This window comes from Channa argus, chromosome 8, assembly GCF_033026475.1.
Source record: "Channa argus isolate prfri chromosome 8, Channa argus male v1.0, whole genome shotgun sequence".
Taxonomy (NCBI): domain Eukaryota; kingdom Metazoa; phylum Chordata; class Actinopteri; order Anabantiformes; family Channidae; genus Channa; species Channa argus.
This window is the reverse complement of record NC_090204.1, coordinates 6,991,322-7,011,530: the sequence shown is the minus strand read 5'-3', so window position 1 is coordinate 7,011,530 and position 20,209 is coordinate 6,991,322. Positions and strand designations below refer to the sequence as shown.

General features: G+C 40.9%; 1 protein-coding gene across 2 annotated transcripts in view; it reads left to right on the top strand.

The window, feature by feature from the left end:
• ncanb (neurocan b) overlaps positions 1-20,209 on the top strand; it is a 136,923-nt gene that overhangs the window by 41,352 nt on the left and 75,362 nt on the right. For both annotated transcript variants that reach the window (XM_067513803.1, XM_067513802.1), the window contains exons 3-9: positions 2,202-2,431; positions 2,545-2,713; positions 6,961-7,135; positions 9,906-10,033; positions 12,602-12,895; positions 14,001-14,867; positions 18,862-20,067. In XM_067513803.1, the coding sequence (XP_067369904.1) occupies positions 2,202-2,431; positions 2,545-2,713; positions 6,961-7,135; positions 9,906-10,033; positions 12,602-12,895; positions 14,001-14,867; positions 18,862-20,067 (3,069 nt within the window). The remainder of the gene's footprint in view (positions 1-2,201; positions 2,432-2,544; positions 2,714-6,960; positions 7,136-9,905; positions 10,034-12,601; positions 12,896-14,000; positions 14,868-18,861; positions 20,068-20,209) is intronic.

The following is a 20,209-nucleotide window of genomic DNA, read 5'->3' as shown; positions in this document are numbered from 1 at the left end:
AAGAGTCTGCATGTTCAATTCTCACAATGTAGAACGTTAAAACTATCAATCTTCTCATTTGTATTTCCAACAGAAAGGGAAAAAGCTAAATCTCCTAATCATCCAAAACAGTGACCTTTATGAGAGTAGTCTCTGTCAGTAAGCCACACGGCTTCTCCTGTTATCCTGCCTATGAAGGCCTCATGCATTTTGTTTCACAGGTCACCTCACTTGACAGGTTGAACTCCTCTCAAGTGCAAAATGAGAGGCTGTTTTAGAGCACAAATGCCACTTGATGCTGCCACACAGAGGAACATAGATCAGTCGGTGAGGGAGTTAGACAAGTAGTGCTTGTCTAAGACGATGTCACTGGGAAAAGCAGAGAAGAGGGTATTTATGTGTGTTTATGTGTCTGCAGGGAGGGGAAAATGTGATGGGAGGGCTGATGTTAAGTTATCAGGGAAGAGGCACTCAGCCTTTTAGCTTGAGCAACTGCAGCAACATAACGGCTGCAGGAATGAGCAATGACAGCTATTTACGCAACTGCTATTTGTGTGTGCTCAAAGGCGTATTAACCATCTAGTATGAAATGAAAGTAGTGGCTTCAAAGCTGCATGCGTGTGCATAGGTGTGTGCTCATGTGTGTGCATGAGAGATGAAACATTTTGGATTGGATATACACACACACACACACACACACACAGTCCATATACACCCTGTTTTTAATGACAATCAAAGATGAAGCAATGACTGTAATTTACACTTGAATCTAAATCATACATTGGCTGCTGCAATAATCAAATCCTGAAAATAAGGTTAACACACAGTAAGTGGGCTAAAGATAAAAATAAGATTTCTAGATGGAAAATATGTGGATGAGAGCAAGAACTGATTTGAAATGTTTCATCTGAAAGCTGGCAGGTGGTCCTCCTGGGGCGGAGGCGGGAACAGAGAATGGCAGGAGATGGGGAAAAAAATGACAGAGCTGAGAGAAGGACGGAGAGGTTGAGCAACTCGCACAGTGGTATGCCTGTGACTGCTGGAAAAATATTGTTCCACCAATCTGCCATTTAATTACAAACAGGAGGTATCCACCCCTGTAACGTGTAGAGCTTTAACATGCATCTGATCAAACGGTTGTGGAGCAGGACACACAGAAATAGAGAGTGTGGTGGAAACTGACACTAATGAAAAGAAATCAATAGGCTCATTTTCTCCACTGTTCAGCCACGCTGTCTTTTCCACGACCTAGGCAATACTTTTTTCTGCTCTTTTATGATTTTTTTTTTTTTTTTTTTTTTAATGCTCTACTCTCTATGTTGTCATTCCTGGTTCAATCAATTTTTGGCACCTTGACATTAGATTTCCTCCAGCACTAACATAATAGCTGAGATTCACAGTGGTGAGGCTAAAAAGTGGTTAGTTGATTGAAAATGCATCCACTGATGTTAGACATTGGGGAACATTAAATTAGATATAGTAACTTGTTTTGCTGGTGTTCTTACTAAAAATAAAAAAGCAATTAGTGACTGATATGGGAGCTAGAAAACAGTCAGACAGTGTTTAAGGATTTACATATAAATCTTGTTAACACATGGTGAACCCTGGATAAACATATAAACCACAGAGCTGATAACCTGTATTGTTTTAAAAGTGACTGCAATTCACATTTCCCTCTTCAGTTTAAACGAGCCACCTCTGTCTTTTCAGGCAAGGTGACAGAGGATTAGAGTATAATAATAATCATTTTTTGTGAATGCCCCACACTCTAAATTTGCCATAATAATACCCTTTGTCTCTGTCATAGCCTGTTTTTATGAAACTAGTATTTCTCTCTTTGTTGTGGTGGTGCTTGAAGCTCCAAAGACTTGGATGATATTGATTGCATAATACATGTCCAAGTTAGATGTATGGCATATACTGGATACTGAAGATATCTTCCTTCCACAGTGTAGCCCTGCCTCCACCGTCCAGGTAACACTATAATGGTGATGGTTTGTGCGATCAATGACCAATAATCAGAGCGCTCCTGTTCTTTCTCTTTTACGCTGTGGCTTGAAGGGTCTGATGGAACAAAAGATCCTGGAAAGAAAGCACATTTTTTCCCTCAACAAGCAATTAACTAACATCTTTTCCATATAATGAGAAGTTACATCAAGTGGCTTCATTTACAAGAAAACATTGATTATCTTCTCCTTTCTCCTTTTCTCTCTTCTCCGCAGCAATAACCAATGCTGACACTGTGGTTAATATGCGGAAGGTGACCCATCAGACTATTAGCGAGGAGCTGTCTAAAACCGTTCTCCTCCCTTGCCTTTTCACTCTCCGCCCTTCTGCCGGTTCATCCCATGAGCCCCCCAGGATCAAGTGGACCAAGGTTTGGGGCCAGAGAGGCTCTGATGGCCTGCAGAAGGAACAGTCCGTCCTTGTGGCCAAAGACAATGTAGTCAAGGTACACGGATTTCATTACTGTTAAATATTTGTTTGCAACATTTCTAGCTCAATTGGTTCCCTAAATCATTTTCCTCATTCCTTTTTCCTCCCATACTTCCTTTTGTGTCTCAGGTGAAAAAGGCCTTCCAGGGCCGTGTAATGCTGCCTGGTTACAACGTGAACCGCTACAATGCCAGTCTTGCTCTGACCGGGCTACGTTCCAGCGACTCTGGTCTATATCGCTGTGAGGTTGTTGTGGGAATCAATGACGAACAGGACACAGTTCCTCTGGAGGTCACAGGTAATTATGAGCGAAGAAACTTTCCCTGGGCAGTCATTATGAATCTGAGTCACACTTGCAGTGGTAGATTAGGATGTAGCTTGGATAAAGCCCGGTTGTGTGGTAGTCGAAGGATGACAAACATTATACAGAATGTAAGGGAGGCTAGCCATCACACAACATCATGACTTTCTACCATAGCTATGAAGGTAGCTTCTGCAAGTTAGCACTCTTACTATCTTACTAAAATTCCCGGGGAAGAAGCGACTAGTAGCCAAGCGTATCAACATTTTGGCTGATATATATTAGTAGCAATTAACAGCAGTGTTACTGTATACAGTATGTAAGTATACTCATGTTAGAATGTGGTTTTGGCTGTGTTTTATTTCAATCTGATATCAGCTATCATGTGTTTAGAAATATTAACACTAAACAGTGAAACTAAGCTTTGCCAACAGGAAGTACCTCATAAACCCCATTATTTCTGTGATTAATGATAATCTCACAGAAACTTTCATATTAGCATCCACAATTAACACCATTATTGAAGCAATCCTTCACACTTTTGTTGTGTAGCTGCCCTATTACTCTCATGGTCTGGCGCTATGATGTAATGACCCTGTTTTCCATGTCACGCTAATACAGCCATTACATCCAGGGCTGTTTATTCTCTGTGTAGAGTGTATGATGACGAAGAAAAGGTGAGGGAACTAAAATACATTAAACACCATTGACCAGGGCCACTCAGGTGCTTTTAAGGCCCTGGAAATATAATGAAACCAATAAGATAGAGAGCCAGCAGTGTGTGCTATTGTCCAACAGGGTTATTGTGAGAGCTTTGGCTTGCTCCTGGTGGTTTAACTAAATCAACACATTATTTGTTGCATCTGCATCCAGGACAACTCTGTTTGTGGCATCACCAAACTACCTGGAGGTAGCTCACCATAATTACTGAGTCAAACTCACTATTTTAAATAATAAGCTATAATTCTAATAACTACAGGGAGTTGCATACTGCATTATGTTCTCTACAACGTGCTGCTTTTTGCAACAAACCCACGCTAATGCTGCTAACATCAGCTCATAAGCCCAATAGCTGTATTTCTTACCAAGACGCAGCACAATACAGCACATAGTGTATCATTGACTTCACCTCAATCAGTGTGTCATGAACATTGATTTATGTGTGTCGCAAGTATCTTTGCACCTTTTAGGTGCATTAAATAAAGGCTCATCTCATCTGCTAGTTGCTGACCTCTCATGGCCTTTGATCAGTATTTATGCTTCTCTGTAACACCGTAGTATTTCTGCCTTCACAATCAACAAACAACAACAACAGCTTAATGTTAAGCCCTGCAACATGTAAGGGATCACTTATGTGTGCATGTTGATATGGGCCAGCGTGTCGATATAATTTCAGTATTTCAACAAGGATGCCATCTGATTTTCTCAAACAAGCCGAGCATCTGATCTTTCTCTAGAAAAGCATTTTATATTTAGTAAACAAGACCCATGTCACTGGGTTAGGGGGACTCTGTGTCCTCCCACTCTTGGCCAGCTGATTAACACGCAGTGAAAACCACTCCATCAGAGAGAGGCCAATTACATAGCTGGCGAGGAGTAACCATCTCCAGGGCTTAGTTTTAATTGGCAGTCACGCTACATAGCAGACCACAGCAGTCCTCAGTAATTCTACTGAGTGCTAACGTTAATTAATTAGCAGGTATTGATACCGCTTGGCTATATCAATATCATATTAATCCACACCACTCTTCTCATAGACTAATTTGTGTGAGTCTAAGCCCTGTTGAGATGTCCCACCTCCCTTGTCTTCTCTTTTTCAATTTATTCCCTGTTACTCCTTTCGTTTGTCTCCATCCCCTTTCTTCTCTCTAGTCACAGATTGACCATTCAATTGGCTGTGTCTTACCAATTACAACACACTGCCATTGAGTGTGTGTTTCAGTCTTTGGCCAAATCCCAATTCCTAATTTATACCCCTAGCGCTCATATTTCAGCGGTTCTTCATTTTCTCAGAACAGAGTCAGACTAGTAGTGGTTGAAATATTTCCTGATTAAATGGGGCAACACTTTAAAACTCCTCTGCATCATCAATGGTTGTCAACAGTGATTTCTTCTTTTGTTATTGTAAAGGAAACTGGTTTCAATGGAAATGTACAGTATGTACATAATGCATTAAAACAATATTAAGCTAAGATAATTTTATAGCTAAAATTGTGAAGAAAAAATAAAGTATTCATTTATACAGACTTAGTCCAATAATTTATTCTGGGTCACTTCTCATATGTCCTGGTCTGCATCTGAAAACCCTCAATTTGTGTCCTTTGGTGCCAAAGAGAATTGGGACATACCCATAGACAGACCAAACCCCCCACCAAAAAAAGTGGAGGGTTAGAGCTAAGTTTTGGTGCCAAGTGCATGAATATGGAATAAGCTTTTGTCTGTTGTGAGATATGGCTTCCCATTTTTAGCTGGTGAGAGAATAATAGACACTGTATCAGCACTCAGCACAGTGAAAGCTATTGTGATAGTTTATGAAACCTCTGGAATGTAGGAGGAATTTTCCATAGCTGCATACTTAATGCCAGACCACCACAGGCCTCTAGAACAGTTTCAATGCAGGATTGGTGTCAAAAAAGGATAAGGACACCATTCTTTCAAAAGATTTAATGTTTTGGTGATGGTGGTGACCCTTATCTTCCAATATTTACTTATGTCACAAACTACTATGAGTATATGTAGTCTGGACATTGTGCACTATTTCAGGATTCATCAGTTAAAGAAGTAGGTCTACGTTTTGGAAAATAGCTTTATTCACCTGAGAGTTACAGTACACCCGAAGATTTAAACTCAACCACTCCAATGTCTATACATGTGAAGCTTGTTGCAGATTGTTAACTTAGCTAGGTAATTCCAAAGGGTTCACATACATTTTCTTGCCACAATAAGCAGATATGTCAAGAGCCCAGGGAGACCAACTGCTCAGCAGTGCTACAATGAGAGCATCATCCAGTCACAAATGGCACCTTTCTGCTCTTCTCCCTGGAGACTTTGTGGGGATATGTGAAAATGCAGAGGGTAAAAATAGTGGAATGAGGTATTGGGCATTCAAACATTCGGTGAAATGGGACAGGGAACCCCGTACTGGGAGCAAAAGGCATTTGTCTCTCTAGGCTACGAATTAACCAGTGAGGTAGCATCTGTTACTCTGGACAAGATCCCATAAAGGAGAAAGAACAGAGACTGAGAAATTGGGAGAAAAGAAATGGAACAAAACAGTACATTTCTGTGCCAGTTTTCTATGAGAAGGAGACCAAAATAACAGGATGGCTGGATGGACTAACTGTATCTGTGTGTATATGAGGCATCCAAAAACACACATAGTCTCACTTGCTTTCTGCACCCATAGCCCAGAGTGCTAATGCTCAAATTGCCATGCAGGGCTCCATCTCAGAGGAATCTCTGTCACTCTCCCAGACAAAGCCGGCGACAATAAAGGAGCCGTGTTAGTAGCCAGACTCCCACTGGCTTTCATGTCACTGGATTCTCCGAAGGAAAGCCGCACTGCATGAATGGCAGTCAAAGGTGGGAGGTGAGGGAGCTTAAGATGGACACCTCTGAAGCTATTGCACTCATTTAAGTGGAATATATTCTCCTTCACAGCTTAGGGAATAGTGTCACACTCTGTTCCTAGTTGTTCTTTTTTTCTTTACATTGCTTTTTTGTATTCCTGTCTACCTTTCACCTTTTTTTCTGGCACTGTGGTTCAATACATGCATCTCCTTGAATGCAGTGCACCTTTCTCTGTTTATAATTCTGCCTTCTTTGTCTTTCCATCATGAGCGCGGAGGCAGGTGGAGTGCAGCAGGGTGACATTGTGTGGACTGTTAAGGCAGAAAAATAAACACCCAACACTGGTTGTCAAACACCGTATCCAAGGGCAACATCTCTTTTTTTTAAATGATAACCCAACCGACTGTCAGATGCAAATGATACTCACATGTGCAGGTTGCTGAACCGGAATGCCGTTGTTTCATCTTACACAGATGGAACAGTGTTAGTACACCATGAAGATGTCTAGAGGGCTTTGTGTTTATCGATGCGATCGTGTACATGCTTATGTTTTTTTCATTCTGCGTTGTCGTTCATAAATATTTCTTTGACTGGAGGTTGCAGATCATAAATTTATGCGATTAGTTTTGGAGCATCCTCACTACCTGTTGTCATGCTCTATCTCTTTGCCCCAGGTGTGGTATTTCACTACCGGGCCCCTCATGACCGCTACGCTCTATCCTTCACTGACGCCAAAAGAGTGTGCGTGGAAAACTCTGCGGTTATTGCGACACCGGGTCAGCTACAGGCTACCTTCGCAGATGGATATGACAACTGTGATGCTGGCTGGCTGTCTGACCAAACTGTACGGTGAGGCTTTCAACTCTGGGTTAATGTGCGAAAACTATTTGTTGATGTGGTGCTTTGTGAACAACTATCAAGAAGATTTCTCACTCTGGTTACTAAGTCAAGTCAGGTTAATTTTATTAGTATCATTTTTATACATAATGACAATACATATAAGATGTGTCAAATCAGTAATACAGGAAATTGAGCAATATTCTTGAATCTTATCAAATCCATAATACATTACTTTATGTCAAAGGTGAAATTTGCCTTAGTGGACTTTAAAATCTGTATCATTTGCAACATCCTCTGTCCTAAGACCCCTGAATTTGATCTCAAAATAATGACCCCTTTAACAGACAGTGGAGTGATCACTCTTCCAGGATGGAGAGATAGATGTGTGTATAGTCCAAGCAATAAATAATTTATAACAAAAACCACACCACGGCCAAGAAGAAAGTAGCATTTTAAATATATTTAAATATGAAAACAGTAATGACTACTCTTAGGGAATCTAGTAGTTTATTCCAGAAAGGAAGTAACACTCTGGCAGCACTACAGTCAGTCATCAGGTCAGAAATACACTAGGGAACAAAACCATTACGTGCTGTGCTTATAAATCTAGAATATCATTGTCTATACTGGGAGCTAATGGAGAGAATTGTGAACTGGAGTAATATGTTCATATTTGTAGTAGTAGTATTTTGGTAGTCCAGCAAAAAAAGCATTACAGTAATCCACTCTTCTGGAGACAAATGCATGAAGCATTTTTTCAGAATCTGCTTGAGATACTGTGACACTGTTTTATGCTGTCGGCAGCACTACAGTGCTCATGATTGTAGTAAAAGGCATCCACGAGTGTGGTATTTCAAAAAAACTCGTCTGCATACAGAAGAAAAGAAACCACAGAGAAGAAGACTACAGTAATTAACCCCCTGGTTAGAGTTGGCATGGCAACAAATAAAACACAGCAAACCAAGCATTATGACCATAGTCAGATGCTTTGTTTGAGTAATGAAAGTGCTTCCTAAAATGTATGCAGTTCTCACTGATGGATTTTCTGTCATGTTCATCACATGTTGGAATTGATATTTGAGCCTGTCATTTCTCAAATTGTGCTATATTTTCTTGTACAGTATGTGAGAAGAGAATAATTTCTGAAATCTGGAGGCACAACAGTACTTAATCCATAGCAATTAATTTCCCTAAACATTACGACATTATGTGGATGTGTAGAAAAACTGTAATTAGCAGAATGCGCCTGACAGTGTGAAGGTTTGTTGAAAATGAATGTGTCTTGGACCAGGTTTCTCTTTTAGAATCTCTATCAGTATAATATTCTTGATCACTTAGCACATAATCAAACAGCGTAACAAAAATAGATGTAAAAAAATGTCCTATGTAGAAGTATCGAATGTGAGAAATTTATAAACACAAAACTGTAGAACATAATTGGACCTAATTGCTTGTTTTCACACTAGAAACGCAGTTAACTACATCTGCCCCCTCTGAGTTGTCTGTCAGGCGGCGGCATGTGCTTCAGCTTGCCACCTTCCATTAAGTCCCTCTCAACGTTTCCAGTCAATGCCCATCTCTTGACAGTGTTCTCCATATCTACAATTTAATTTCAAATCATTGTTGCAACAATGGCGAAGCTGATTGACTGTTGTCTTCCTGACAGATTTTTACAACCTTCCTGTGGTGCAGCTTCCTTCCCTATTTCTTTTTCTCCATTCTGCCCTTCTGTTGTTTTCGCTCGGGAGCTATCTAATTGGTCCAGATCCAGGAGACTCCCACTGCACATCAGCCAGAAGGAAAAGTGTCCAATTAATACAGTGTAAAAAATACAGACATCAGCCGTCGTTTCATCTGCCACCAAGCAGAAAGAAAGAGGCTGAGGCCAGGGACACTACAAGGCTTAGTTCTTTTGTTACACTCTGATGAAAACAGGTTGCTGTATAAGAAAACACTCCACGTTTACGGTTATGTGTAGGCAAGTGTGTTTTCTGCATGTGTACTTTATTGTATGTGTTTGTGCATTTGAAGGTGTATGTATTCCTAGTGCTTCATAAGTCCCTGTTTGCCCAGCTAAGTCTTTTAATCAGCCTCTTTGCCTGTACCCTGGTGCTTCAAGAATCAATGTTCTTGTGGAATAATTGCTTAGTTGGAGGTTGAATATAGATTGCAATTTTCTCAAGCATGCCAAGCCACCGAAGGACTTCCTGATACTTTTAACTTGGCTTTGACTTCCCACAGTACCTATACTTCTGTTTCTCCTTCTCTCTAGAGTTCTAACATTGCTGGCATTCTTATATTGCCAGGGAATTAAATACACTTCGAACTGATTTAAAATGGAAACGGTTAGGTGGTTATTATGCGAAACTTTGCTGTAGGCAGAATACTTAAAGGCAACAAGATGGATAGATAGATATTAAAGTACTACCCAGTTGTTGTTCTGAGGTTGTAATGACATGCAGTGAATGTGACCGTATACCTCATTGTAGCATTCCAGCCAGTTCCATGAGAGATATTTATGTGTTTATTTTTTGTTATTCTTTAGGAAATATATTTGGTTAATCTCTGAAAGGAAGATATGCTTGAAACTCATTGTATTCAGGGCAGGAGATGATAAAAGTATAGTTCAGTTTTCATCTTATGTATGCGTGTGAACACAGACTCATCCTTGGGGAGCCAAGTTTGTCTGTGGCTGCCTTTTTCATGGCCGGGCTATATTAATCTCCCTCTCTCCCCCTTTCTAACTCTCTCTTTCTGTGTTTTTTGGTTTTCCCTGCAGGTATCCCATCCAGTCTCCTCGGCCCGGTTGCTATGGCGATCAGGAGGACTCACCTGGAGTGCGTAGCTACGGCAATAGGTCCCCTGATGAATTGTTTGATGTCTACTGCTTTGCTAAGAAGCTTCAAGGTAGGAGTCAGCAGCTTCGACTATAAATTTGGGTTTAGTCATGCATGAGTCCTCTAAGCTGTGGAATGCTGTGACCAGGATGTAATATTCTGTAAGCACAGAAAGAAAGAGGACAGTGGGTAAGCAAGGGTGGTGGGGCATAGTGGGCTTAAGTGGGGTGAGAGAGACAATATTGCGTTCAGTAACACCACCTGCAAGCACAAATAAAGCTTCTCTTTCACTTCCATGTCATCTGAATACAATAGATCATCCTATTAGCTGAGACATTTAGCTTCAGTCTTTCAGCTCGAAGGGAAAAGCTGACTAAAAGGGACAGGTTAAGCAAATGCTATATTGAAAGATGCTACTCTTCAGCACTGATATAAAGATGTAATCTATCAGTTTGATCCAATATTGTATCTTAATCAGACATTTGATTCAAACCTTGTACCAGGTAAGGAGGACACTAATTTAAGCTAATCCATATCTCTACAACTGGAGAATTCCTTAATGTAAAAGTTAAGTTTGGCACCAGGGCCTTGTTCAGGGCCTCCTTGTTGCTACACCTGGAGCCTGGCCACACTGCTCAAAGCCATAAAGTCACTTGTTGCCAGGCGCTAATATACTGTTGTTTGATATAGCATTTTGTTAGATCCACAATCACCCCAGCAACCACCTGTAGACAGGCCTGAGTGTAAGGATATTGTCATCACTCTGCACTGCCTGCTGTGCTCAGCTTGTTTCTGACTGGGTCAGACACTCTGTGCCAAATGTCATATTATGGCACATTTTCTTCAGTTACAATATAAACTATTCCATGTGTGTTGATTGACTGAAATTACGTATTTGTGTACTGTGTTCACCTCCTGCAAAATCCAAGGCACAATCATAAGCACAGCAGGTCTTGTAACAGCACAATCAGGTACACACCAGGGCTTTCTTTATCTGAGCCAGTTGTTATAAGGTGGTGCAAACACAGTTTTCATTAAGTGTAACAGTAGTAATAGTTACTAGAGCTTTTGATAGCTAATACACGATGCTGGTCAGAGAAAATTGCGCAACCACCTCTAGACGTCATATCCAGCAGCTTACATTATCATTCAGTGAAATAAAAAATGTGATTAAAACGAGCTGCAGATAATTGTCTTCAATCAAACTAAAATTACTAGCTAATACATTGTTGTTGAAAGAAGCCAAATACTGTAAATCACCTCTGCTGTTTAGAACACAACCATGTGGTTCAATGTAAAAAACTCAAAAAATAATTGAGCATGGTTTGGTTTGGTTTATTTAATTTTGTACATATTCTAAAACATCTTTGCACTTGCCTACTAATAAATATTTCAGGCATCTTCTTCATTCTGACTCATCACTCCCATATTCTCCATTCTGTTTTTATGTTCGCATCATCACCCCATACTATTCCCCTCTCTTTATCTTACTCTTAGCATATATCTCCAGGATCCCCATGTCAGACTATTCTTCTGTTCACCACTCCTTACTCCTTAGTCCTCACTAGTCCTTACTCAGTGTGTTAGTGGGTTTAATGTCAACAGGTATACAGTATTTTATGAAGATCCTTTTGAGCTTCTCTGACACTCCAGCCATGTGAGGAATCACCAGGTTTCTCCTTTGACTCTGAGTCTCTGCTCTGTCTGTTGTCCTTCTGTTGGATTCGGACACCATCTTGTTTAAGGCCCACTTAGGATAACCGCAGGCCTTAAGAGCTGTCCTCAGATGTCTATCTTCCTTCTTTTTGGCTTTAGAGGAGGTGGGGATGTGTTCGGCCCTGTGGTGCAGGGTCCGGATGACACCCGATGACAGCCACACAACCTGGTGATTCCTTACATGGCTGGAGTGTCAGAGAACTTTGTCAACCCAAAAGACTGAACACCTAAACACAAGAAAAGCAACGTAGTGTATGCAGTGCAGTTTCTAACCAAGAACAAAGAAGTCCAGTTGACATGAATCAATCTTCAGATAACCAAAACTGGATGACTGAAAATCTTCACTGACATCTTTTATTATTCTATTTGTGCTGTGCAGTGGTCATCTTGCCCTCTGTATGTTGTATGATTTATAAAAACATTTTATTGTTTTTTTTTAAAAATATGTTTTGTATTTTTTGATATTTTATCCACATCAGTCCTACGTTTCTTTACCTTTGCATTTTCTTTGTTTCCTTCTGCTTTCCAACTGCTTTGAATTCAGTCTGTACTTTGAATTACTGTTCTTTGAATTTTTTAAACCATTTTACACAAAAATGAAAAAGGGCATTGTAATGTGTGTCTAGTAAACATTTCTTTTATCTCTCTGTTGTAATTCTCTACCTCTTATTGCATTGACAAAGGAGACAAAAGTTGGATACAATTTATTGCATTTTAAGTAAAAGGAAATGCTAATATATTGTGCACACACACAAAACAAAAAGCACAGATTCAGATGTTACTACAAATTAAAAAAGCCCTCCAAAACCTATATACTATATTTCAGCTGAATAGTCTTAGTATGAGGGCTGTAATGCCTTCAGGCTATCAGTCCAGCTCTATAACACTTTAACTCAGCTCCTTGTATCTTTCCTCCTCCCAGGTGACGTCTTCCACTCAACAGTGCCAGAGAAGCTGAGCCTGGCCACAGCCTCCACTCACTGCCACTCCCTGGGGGCTCAGCTGGCTACCGTCGGACAGCTCTACCTCGCCTGGCAAGCTGGCCTGGACCAGTGTGACCCTGGCTGGCTGGCAGACGGCAGTGTCCGCTACCCCATCAATGTCCCACGGAAGAACTGCGGTGGAGATGAGCCCGGAGTGCGGACAGTCTACAACAATCCCAACCGCACTGGTTTCCCCGACACCACAGCCCTGTTTGATGCCTACTGCTACAAAGGTACTGCAAGCTCTGTGATGATAAACTTGGTGCACCATCATTGTGGTGATTGCCATGGCAACAACAGTGTGGTCTTTCCTCCCTTTCCATTTGGCTTTTTTAATTAGCAAAAAAATTTTTATGTCCCACATTAAGTAGTTGTGGAGACATTGTTTGACATTTGTATCCCTGCTGGTGGAAATGAGGACTTGAATGTTGTATGGACTGTATTAAAACCTGAATAAGATTTGAGGGTTGGAAGCAAGGTTGAAAGAGAGAGATAGAAAGACAGCTGGAGTTTGCAGTGGCTCTGTGTCTGACCTTGTTCTTTTATCATGTGCCAACTGAGACAGGGATAATTTAGTTTCATCTTCACATTGAATAGACTTTACAGCACATTAGTCTGTTAATTGATATTGTGTATTTTGCAGTTTACCAAACCTTGCATCTTGCATCTAGGGTGTATTTCTGTGTCAGTCTTGCTTTGATTATTGCAGGCTACAGACATGATATTTAAACAAAATGATATTTCCACAGATAGAGAAAACAGTGAAACAATGATATTTTTCATCTGTCACAATGTCAACTTATGAAATTTTCATCGTAGCAAAACATCTGCATAACCCAATCATTTTAAGTAATCAAGAACAGCGTGGAAGCAGAGCAGCAATGTGTCTGTTAAAACATACAACTGATAGATGAACCTCTTCATTGAGCCAATAATATTGTATGCATGTTTATATTAATATTTAAAAGAAGTTATGTATTTCAGTTAAAAGTTGACAGAAATGATAGTTTGTTTTGTTTAATAACAGATTTGGTTAATGTAAATTATATTGTCAATTCAGTGCCATTAATGTAGCATGAATATAGGTTTTTTCTAATTTAAAATTAATTTGATTTTGTAGTAGAAAAATTCCAGCTGCATGTGACTAAAGTCAATTTAACATTCAGCAGCATGCTCTGAATTTCATCTTTTTTTTATAGCAATAAATAAATTTACTGCAAAGGGGGATCGAGGTGAAATGCAGTTCAATGTTGTGATGAGAAGCAGTAGATAAGAAGAAGAAGAGAAAAACAACTCAGTGGCTCTTCGTGAAATGTTGCTGTTGTCTGTGTGTTGCAGCCCACCAACCTGCTGGGGTCCAGGCTGCAGAGGCACAGACTTTTTACCAGACGTTCAAACCAGCAGCAGAGACTGTCTCCTCAGCTTCTGAAGACCAGCCCAGTGCCCCGTTTTCTCTGACTTCCTCCTGGACTGGACTGGTCCACTTGGACAAAACAGAAGTGCAGTCCATTGCCGTAAACAGCAACTCATCTGAGATCTCTGAGGAGCATGTAATCATCCACTTGAGGTCTGAGGGTGACTGGGATGAAAAACAGGAGGTTCCTATAAGCAACCAATCTAACCTTGAAGAGGCTGATGGCCTAAAGAGCAGCAATATCTTGGGCCTTTCTGAACCTGAAAACCTGGAGAGCAAAGGAGGTTCTGCCCATGAGGAAGAAGATGGCACCTCCTTTGGATCTGACACCCCAACATTATCCTCCATAGCTTCTTCTACTCCACAGCCTCAAACCAGTAACAGTGTTTTGGCTGAGTTTGTCAACACTCTGATGAAGCCTTTTAGGTACTGGACCGGTGGCGAGGAGGAAGAGACAGAGACAGCGTTTTCAGTGCTTGAGAAAAAAGCAGGAGAAAACCAGACAGAGGGAGAAGCATCCAGCAGAAACCTTAGTGTCCCTAAAGCCAGTGGGGGCAAGGGCAGCATGGACAATGCCATCACAGAGCACAGGAGTGGTAGTTTTTCCTTGAAGGCTCCTGTCAGTGTACTACAGAATCCCGAGGAGGGTCTTTCTGAACAAGAGAAAGAGGTCATGCCTCTGATTCGATTAGAGCCTGCAGTCCAAAACACAGGGCAAAGCGACAACGGTACTGAGCCTGGAGAAGGAACCTCCAGCACATCTACTGACGACACTCCATCTGCTATTACCAGTAAGAGCCCAACATTTTATTTGTGTGTATTTAGTTCACTTTTAACCCTGAAATTGAAATCAAAACAAGGTTGAATTGAAAGTATTTAATTCCAAATAGATAGGTGGTGCATTTAAATGTTGCCAGTAAATATGGTATCTGTTCATATTAATCCTTTTTTTTTCACTGTGTCTTCTTTTCTCTTAATTAGACTGCAATAGAATCCCCCCCAAGGTAATTTGAAGCATTGCTTTAAGTTAAATTAAACAATTACTGTAAAAAACAAAGGGGGCATGCCACATACCGTAATGCAAATGTTGAAGTGGTGATGTTTCTGCCTTTTGACAGAGAGCTGTTTACAGTACATTAGAGACTGTCAGAAAGAGTAACAGCAAAGCTTTACTTTAAGTCAGTTTTGATGCTATAATAAGTTTGCTTGCATATGTATTGTTTGTTTATTACAAACACAATTTTATTACAAGTTTATTTTTGGAAGCCAAAAATAGACTGGAAAATTGACTGGTATACTTATGAGAATAAATTTAACAGAGGAGAAATGCATAGCAACATTACAAGACAGAGATGGACGTTTAAGGAGTCTGTGCTGAGACACACACAGGAATGCTCCGGAGGAGTTCAGACAAATGTAGGGATCCATTGTTAGTCTAGTGTGCTAGTGTGTGTGAGTGCTGAAGACCCTGGAGGCCCTGTCAGACAGATAACATCCACTGCAGGAGCGAATTACCCACAGGAATAGTGTGGTACATATCACCCGAGGATGGAAAAGGTCACAAGGTTACATCTTGCCTTTCTTTAACAACCCAAATCACCTGCTTTAGTTTATGACTTCAGAGGTAGCACTAGATTAAAGATTAGTGGAATGGCTTATGACTCATCTCAGGACTAACAGCGGACCAAGAACTACTGGAGCAAGGCACCAGAAGCCAGATTACAGCTCAGTAGAGAAATGTAAAAGATAGAAAAAAATCTGTCACAACCTTGGGTGGAGAAAGGCAGCTTTTCTTTTAATGACCACTACAAATAACAGATACTTGGCATCAGCTAAAAGGGGAGGATACAAAGAAAGACTAACACTCTCTTTCAGACAGCCAGAAGAATGATTCAATAAAGGTGCTAGACTCCTTTCACCTAGCAATTGCAGGCTTTATTAATATAAATACTCAATACTGTGCTACCTGAAATCCGATGCCACCCCCTAAGGTATTAATGAAAATCAAAGCTTTAGTCCGCATGCATTATTCACAGCCGTATCCAATTAAGGTGGAGGTTGGGCTGCGCTGCTGCTGACTCTTACCTCCATCTCTGTCTCTGCCAATTAGGGCCCGACTCTCTGAAGGTAGGCAGTAATGATCACTACAGTGAGAATGAGCAACACAAAAAGGGGGATGAGTGCACAGAAGAAGAGGGGGAAAAAGGGAAAATGAAGAAGGGTGGAGGAGGAGTTGTTGCTTTCTTTAACGTTGCTGTGATGGAAAGCTGCCTAAGATGTCTCTTCTTAAACTAGCATCAGTAAGCTGAATTAACTCTGTTATTGCACACCGCAGGCTATCCCTGGGATCTCAGCTCTCCTTAGTAATTGATGGTGCCATGTTGCCTCTTTGATTGAGGCGGTTGCAGAGCTTCGCACTGCAGACAGTACATCCAAGAAGGATTAGAATTTTAATATTGAATCAAATTATTTTAGAAAAATTGAAAAAGGTCCGTAAATATTACGCACTAACTTAAATTATTTCCCCTGAAAAATCAAAATATTTAAAACATTTTATTGAATTATTTTGTTAAGTTCAGAGTGAAGCGAGCTACCTCCAGTAAAACCATGTAGAATTTGAATAAGCTCCACATACAAGCCCGGCTGTCTGTCAAAAAATTATATGCCTGCCTCCCACTGTGCATTTCAACCCCAGAGACTGAATTTATGCAGAAGAAGACAGGGAGTGGGTGGGTGGTGTCTACAGCATTTGCTCACGTTCCTTGTAGATGCTCCTGACATGATTCATATGGCCACGCAATAACTTCTTCTCAGTCTTTTTTATTAGATGCTATATCTGCAGAGGAGGTGGCATCAGTATCATCTCTCTCTCTTCCAGTCTCTCTCATTGTCAGTCACTACTCTCACGATTTAATATCATGTCTGCCTGACCCGAGGGATTCTCTCAGACCGTTTACACCAGTAAAGTGGAGTCAACTCAGCAGAACCACTCACAGTGGAAGCACCCAATTACCGTCTCAGTGGGGTTTATTATAAGTTTGTTTTACACCATTTCCATTGTGAGTTGTGTTTTTTTAACTAAGCCTTCTACCAAACTGATTTGCTGCAGCAAAACAGAACTTTAACCATGCTCTAAATAGTGCCATAAAATGAGCCAAACCTTTGCTTAATTGTCTCATTTTATTTATTACATGGGTCATTACACAGATGATCAAAACAGATTAATGTTTTTAATTATTCTCACTTTCATGAATGTGTGTAGTAAAAGTATGTAATTAGCTATTTGGATTATTAATAGAACAATTACACTGGTCTGCATGGCTCTTATTGAAATGAACCTCAGGCTCATAAGCCTCACTTAGGCATAAGGCAACAGCGGACCTTGTGAATAATTTACATACATTTTAATATTTTATTCATGGACATATTTGCAAATGTTCTCGCTCTCATGGTAATTTGTTGTGCTGAGATGTTTTGCACACTCCTGCTATATTGCTGTACCTTTCAAACATGTTAATTGAACCGAGGACAGGCAAACTGATCTGAGTGATGATGAAGGTATAGCTACATTAGCCTCACATCACACAACTATACTGATGCCCTAGAAAACATACACACATGTGCACACACAAGCCATGATTCACACACGCAGACGGAATAAATTATGGATGGGGTATACAGAGTCTGTAAGCTGTTTAAAGCTGCAAGCTGTAAGCTGATAAGTTACAGTGGACTGCTTCATCAGCATAAGGGGGAAATGGTGCCTTTGAGCAAGGCTTCAGTAGAGCTGCTACGTGACAGGTTTGAAAGTGTGTAACCCTGTGAATGTGATCACTGCCTTCCTGAAAGAGAGAGGTAGCCTCTCAGTGGAACTACATTGAATAAAAAACATAGAACAGCCAAGATGCAGCTTCTGGTGGTGCAAGTCATTTGCTTATAGTGTTGAAAACACACTGCGGTTTTCCACATGACTTCTCTCAACACAGGCAAGTATGCTCCAAGAGCAGGCCAAAAGAATCCGCAGGGAGAAAGTAGACTGGGACAGAGGAGTGTGAAATTACTTTGAACATATCCTTTGTGTGTGATTGTGTGTTTGTGTGCATATGTGGATATGTGTGTCTATAAACTTCTACAAGGAGTGGCCCCATCTTTGTCAACAAACTTAAATAACTTTAGTAGTCACATGGATCAGCTCCACTGATGAGGAAAAGTCGACCACATCCAACCAGTAAATTACAGTAAACTGCTACTGTACTTTCTGCTCACTTAAAATGGAATCAACAAAACTCATACTTGTGTTTTGAAAAAAACTTAAAAAATTTTATACTGTATAAATCTAAATGACCTTAAAAAGAAAGTTTCTGAATTACTAAAAGTGGTGAAGAGAAAATGTGATGTAACTAATCAAAGTTAATCAACATTTGGGGTTATTTGCTTATGTTGCAACTGTCCAACACACCTGATTAAAGCAATCCTGTAAGAGTCCTGATGAAGTACATTTTATTTTACTATTAAACTTTCAAACAGCAGGGAAAGGGGCTTTACTATAATTGTTGCTTTGTCTTAAAATCTTAACCTTACAAAGAGAAACATGACATTTGTTAAAAAAATTGCTGGGGTACTACTCCCACTTGTATTTGACAGAGTAATCAATGCTGAAGATACATTTTTATGTTACCTTGGTAAGTGTACTTCCCGTCAATGTGCTAATTCCATATCCATAAAATGGAAACCATGATAATGCAGTTGTTTTATTAGTCTTTCCTTTTTGCTTGTTCCTTGTAGAATCCCCTGCAGAATCCACCGCATCCAGTCCCAATGAGGGATCACCAACCAACGAAAATGTCAAAATATTTGGTCCACAGGGATCCAGAAGAGGCCCTGCCTTTGCTCCTGTTCCCAGCAGCCAGTTTCAGTGGGCCATCAAGTCCATGCATGGCTCTAAAGTTGGCCTCCCTGGAAATGTGGCCCATGTAGGTAAACATCCCACGTGGGAGCCTATGGAAGCCAAAGCAGGGCCCCTTGAGATAATGACCCTGCCCACCTCCCTTCGACAGGACAGCCCAGAAAACTATTCAGGCGAGGGAAAGGACCAGGATGGAGACGACACTAATTCTCCATTAGCTGCTAGGGCAACATCAGAGGAGGAGAAGGACATAGAGGGTAGCAGTGAAGGGAGCAACTTTCCCGGTGGGTTTGGAGTGAAAGCCAACAACTTGGACAGCAATGCAAGTCCTGAAACAGAGTATCCACTCAGCCAGAGGGAGATTGTGACTGTGGCCCAGCACACCACTCTGTCCCAGTGGAAGCAAGTTGAGCAGCCTACCTTCCCACCTCTTAGCTCCCAGGAGCTGGACACAACAGAGGAGGCCAGGGGAGAGATCCTCTACATCCACCAGCCTACTGACAACCTCTCCTCTGCCTCTACACCTAAAGCAGAAAGTAGTTCAAATTTAGGATTTACTACTGTTTTTAGGAAGCACGATGAAGACACAAGCAGAGACGAGGCGGTGACATCCACAATTGAAGAGTTGATGGAGGTGCTGACAACCTCTGAAGTGACCACAGTAGAGCTTCTAACAGACCCACAGAATACAAATCCTACTACCACAGCAAACACCACAGAGGAGTCACCAGCTAGCCTCTACACAGATGAGCCCTCTATTTCCATTTCATGGGTTCAGGAAGAAAAGGAGAAAACAACTGGTGCACCCAACCTGCAGGAGGATGGAGCCACTCCTGAACCCACCAAGGGATCCTCAGTGACCAGTGTCATTCAACTGACCACCGTTGCAACAGACTCCAAAGTTGGTGCCACAGAAATGGAATCCAGATCTGCAGTGTCTGAGTCCATCGTGATGGGAAGTAATTGGACACCTTTTAAAGGAGTGAGCTCAAAATCAGAGGAACACAAAACCACAAGAGACAAAGACAAAAACAACCCTTTTGATATTCTTGTACCCAACTGGGCCCTGGGGATCATCCCATCAGGTATGTGAGCTCCCTGTTGTTCCCATTGGAAAACTTTGCTGTCTATTATCTTCATCATTATGAGTTATTATCTTATCAGAAGTAATTTATTCATTATGTGTGCAGTTTGATGAGAGCTAGAAATATAACCCATGTCTTTGCA